This window comes from Parus major, chromosome 21, assembly GCF_001522545.3.
Source record: "Parus major isolate Abel chromosome 21, Parus_major1.1, whole genome shotgun sequence".
Classification (NCBI taxonomy): domain Eukaryota; kingdom Metazoa; phylum Chordata; class Aves; order Passeriformes; family Paridae; genus Parus; species Parus major.
This window is the reverse complement of record NC_031789.1, coordinates 6,160,425-6,164,088: the sequence shown is the minus strand read 5'-3', so window position 1 is coordinate 6,164,088 and position 3,664 is coordinate 6,160,425. Positions and strand designations below refer to the sequence as shown.

The following is a 3,664-nucleotide window of genomic DNA, read 5'->3' as shown; positions in this document are numbered from 1 at the left end:
ACACTGCCCTGAGTGACAGTGAGGGGACACTGCTCTGAGTGACAGCTGGGGACACTGCCCTGAGTGACAGTGAGGGGACACTGCTCTGAGTGACAGCTGGGGACAGCCCGGAGTGACAGTGAGGGGACACTGCTCTGAGTGACAGCTGGGGACAGCCCGGAGTGACAGCTGGGGACACTGCCCTGAGTGACAGTGAGGGGACACTGCTCTGAGTGACAGTGAGGGGACACTGCTCTGAGTGACAGCTGGGGACAGCCCGGAGTGACAGCTGGGGACAGCCCAGAGTGACAGTGAGGGGACGCTGCTCTGAGTGACAGGGGTGGGACACTGACAGTGATGTCACCCCAAGGGACGGGGGTGGGACACTGACAGGGGTGTCATGCCCCAAGTGACAGGGGTGTCACCCCAAGGGATAGGGGTGTCACCCCAAGGGATAGGGATGTCACCCCAAGGGACAGGGATGGGACAATGATAGGGGTGTCACCCTGAGTGACAGGGATGTCACCCCAAGGGACAGGGGTGGGCCATCCCCAGCCCACCCTGAGCGAGCCTTTGGCGACTTCAGGAACCCCAACGTTTGTCCCTTTTGTTCCCCACGGTGGCTCTGGGTCCCCTTCGGGGTCACCAGAGGCCATCGGGACATCCTGGCCTGCCTGGCCCCTCCTCCTGGCTCTTTCCTTGGATTTTGGAGGGAATCCCTCACCAAACTCTGGGGTTTTCCCCTTTCCCACCCCATGACAATGTTTTTTCCCCATTCCCACCCTATAACAGCAGGTTTTCCCCTGTTCCCACCCTATAACTACATTTCCCCCTTTCCCACCCTATAACAGTGTTTCTTCCCCTTTCCCACCCCATAACTGTGGTTTTCCCCTTTTTCCCCAATTCCCACCCTATAACTGTGGTGTTTTTTTCCCCTGTTCCCACCCCATAACTGCATTTCCCCTTTCCCACCCTATAACTGTGGGGTTTTCCCTCATTCCCACCCCATAACTACATTACCCTCATCCCCACCCCATATCACTGTTTTTTCCCCCATCCCCACCCCATAACAGTGGGGTTTTGCCCCCATCCCCACCCCATACNCCCCCGGCCATCCCCTCCAGTTCCCACTCCCAGATCCCCCGGCCATCCCCTCCGGTCCCCACTCCCAGATCCCCCGGCCATCCCCTCCGGTCTCCACTCCCGGATCCCCTGGCCATCCCCTCCGGTCTCCACTCCCGGATCCCCCGGCCATCCCCTCCAGTTCCCAGTGTCCCCAGGAGGATTTGCGGTGACCCGAGCGTCGCTGTCCTCCCCCCGCAGCCCTGGCCACCACCCCGCCGCCCCTGCTGGTCACACACTGCAGCCAGAGCGTCTACGGCTGCTGCCCGGACAACGTCACGCTGGCGCTGGGCGTGGGAGCGGCCGGATGTCCCAGTGAGTGCCACCTCGGGGCTCCAGGCACCGCCGGGGGAGGCTGCAGCGGGGATTTGGGGTCCTGGAAGAGGAGATGTGGACACTCCCCAGCTGTAGGATCCTGGGATGTTGAAGTCGGCAAAGCCTTCCCCTGTTGCCAAATTCGTGTCCCCAAGTGCCGCATCCCGAGGTTTTCTGAACGTTTCCAGGGATGGTGATTCCATTGCTTCCCTAGACGTTCCATTCCAAAACCTGACCACTCTTCCAGTCAACAAATCTCCCCAAATATCCAACCTGAACCTCCCCTGGTGCAACTTTTCCTCTGGTCCTGGGAGAGGGGACTGACCTCCACAGCCTCCCATTGCTGGTGATCCTCTGTCCTTCCAAAATCCCCGAGCCGACTCCCAGGCCTAAACCCCTTTGGAATGGGGGAGGGCAGGCTGGTGGAGTCCCCTTTGGATGTCCCCAGAGGTGCCACCAGGGCCTTGGTGCCTTCAACCCATTGCTGGGCTCAGGGGTTTCCGCCTGCCTGGGTGACCGGAATATTCCGTGCTGGGAAAGGCGTCACCTGGGGACCTGCCGGTGGCCCAGTGACAGGTGGTGACCCCCCGTGCAGGAAGCTGAGCTGGCCAGTAGCTCATTAATATTTATTCACTAATTAGCCGAGCCAGCGGGAGCGTTTGGAAAGGCTCTCAGCAGCTGAGGCTGGGGCTGCCTGATGGGGGAAAACATCAGCCCATGGAGACAACTCCGGGCTGGGATAATGCCTGAGCAGGGAGTGCTGGATAATGGGAACAGCAGCTGGATAATGGGAACAGCAGCTGGATAATGGGAACAGCTGCAGGAGATGTGGGGGTGCTGCCCAGGGGGATGCTCCAGGGGACAGGAGCATTTCCATCGCTCTGGCAGGGACCATCTTTGGGTTTTCTGATGGGAATCCTGCCCCCCCAATCCGTGGACACAGCTTCCCAGTGCTGGTGTTCCCAGTGGGAATCCCAGTGCTGGTGTTCCCAGTGGGAATCCTGCCCCCCGATCCATGGACACAGCTCCCTAGCGGCTGGGACCCAGATCCCACCAGTTTGTGTCCCCCCTGTGTCCCCCTGTGTCCCCCATGTCCCCCCCGTGTCCCTCGGGGGTTATCACCACATAAGGAGCAGTTTGAATTCCCTGGACATTCCCTTTCCGTGCCCTCTGCACTGCTCCCCAGCCGTCCCTCGCTGTCCCTCGCTGTCCCTCGCTGTCCCTGGCTGTCCCTTTCCCACTGGGACAAGGACAGCGTGTCCCTGTCTCTCTTTGGCCTCCTTGCTGCCATCAAGCTGCTTGTTAATGAATTAATAATCAGCCTCTAATGACTTCCTTCCCCTTGGATGTTAATGGGAGAGGAGCTCTGGATGGCGGCGGGCTCGGCCTGGCGGAGGGGAGCGGGGCCATGACAGTGGTGACAGCAGTGACAGGGGGTGACAGTGGTGACAGGGGGTGACGGGGTGACAGGGAGTGACAGAGGCTGACAGGGGTGACAGGGTGTGACAGGGTGACAGCAGTGTGACAGCGGTGTGACAGGGTGACGGGGTGACAGGGGGTGACAGTGGAGGGACAGGGGTGACAGCGGTGACAGGGGGTGACAGTGGTGTGACTGGTGACAGTGGTGTGACAGCAGTGACAGGGGTGTGACAGTGGTGTGACAGGGGTTGTCAGCGGTGTGACAGCAGTGACAGGGGTGTGACAGCAGGGTGACAGCGGTGACAGGGGTGTGACAGCGGTGACAGGGCATGACAGCGGTGTGCCAGCGGTGTGACAGGGGTGTCCCTGCTGTCCCCACTGCAGGCTCGTGCCAGTGTAACCCCTACGGCTCCTACGGTGGCTCCTGTGACCCGGGCTCGGGCCAGTGCTCCTGCAAGCCCGGCGTGGGCGGCCTCAAGTGCGACCGCTGCGAGCCCGGCTTCTGGAACTTCCGCGGCATCGTCACCGACGGCAGGAGCGGCTGCACACGTGAGTGACAGATGGGGACACTGCTCTGAGTGACAGATGGGGACACTGCTCTGAGTGACAGATGGGGACACTGCTCTGAGTGACAGTGAGGGGACACTGCTCTGAGTGACAGTGAGGGGACACTGCTCTGAGTGACAGCTGGGGACACTGCTGTGAGTGACAGTGAGGGGACACTGCTCTGAGTGATGGCTGGGGACTGCTCTGAGTGACAGATGGGGACACTGCTCTGAGTGACAGTGAGGGGACACTGCCCTGAGTGACAGCTGGGGACAGCCCTGAG

At 60.9% G+C, this 3,664-nt stretch overlaps 1 protein-coding gene across 1 annotated transcript in view; it reads left to right on the top strand.

The window, feature by feature from the left end:
* The window catches only part of AGRN (agrin), a 61,751-nt gene that overhangs the window by 21,614 nt on the left and 36,473 nt on the right, over positions 1-3,664 (top strand). The window contains exons 9-10 of the mRNA XM_033519371.1: positions 1,303-1,416; positions 3,220-3,388. Coding sequence (XP_033375262.1) covers positions 1,303-1,416; positions 3,220-3,388 — 283 coding nt within the window. The remainder of the gene's footprint in view (positions 1-1,302; positions 1,417-3,219; positions 3,389-3,664) is intronic.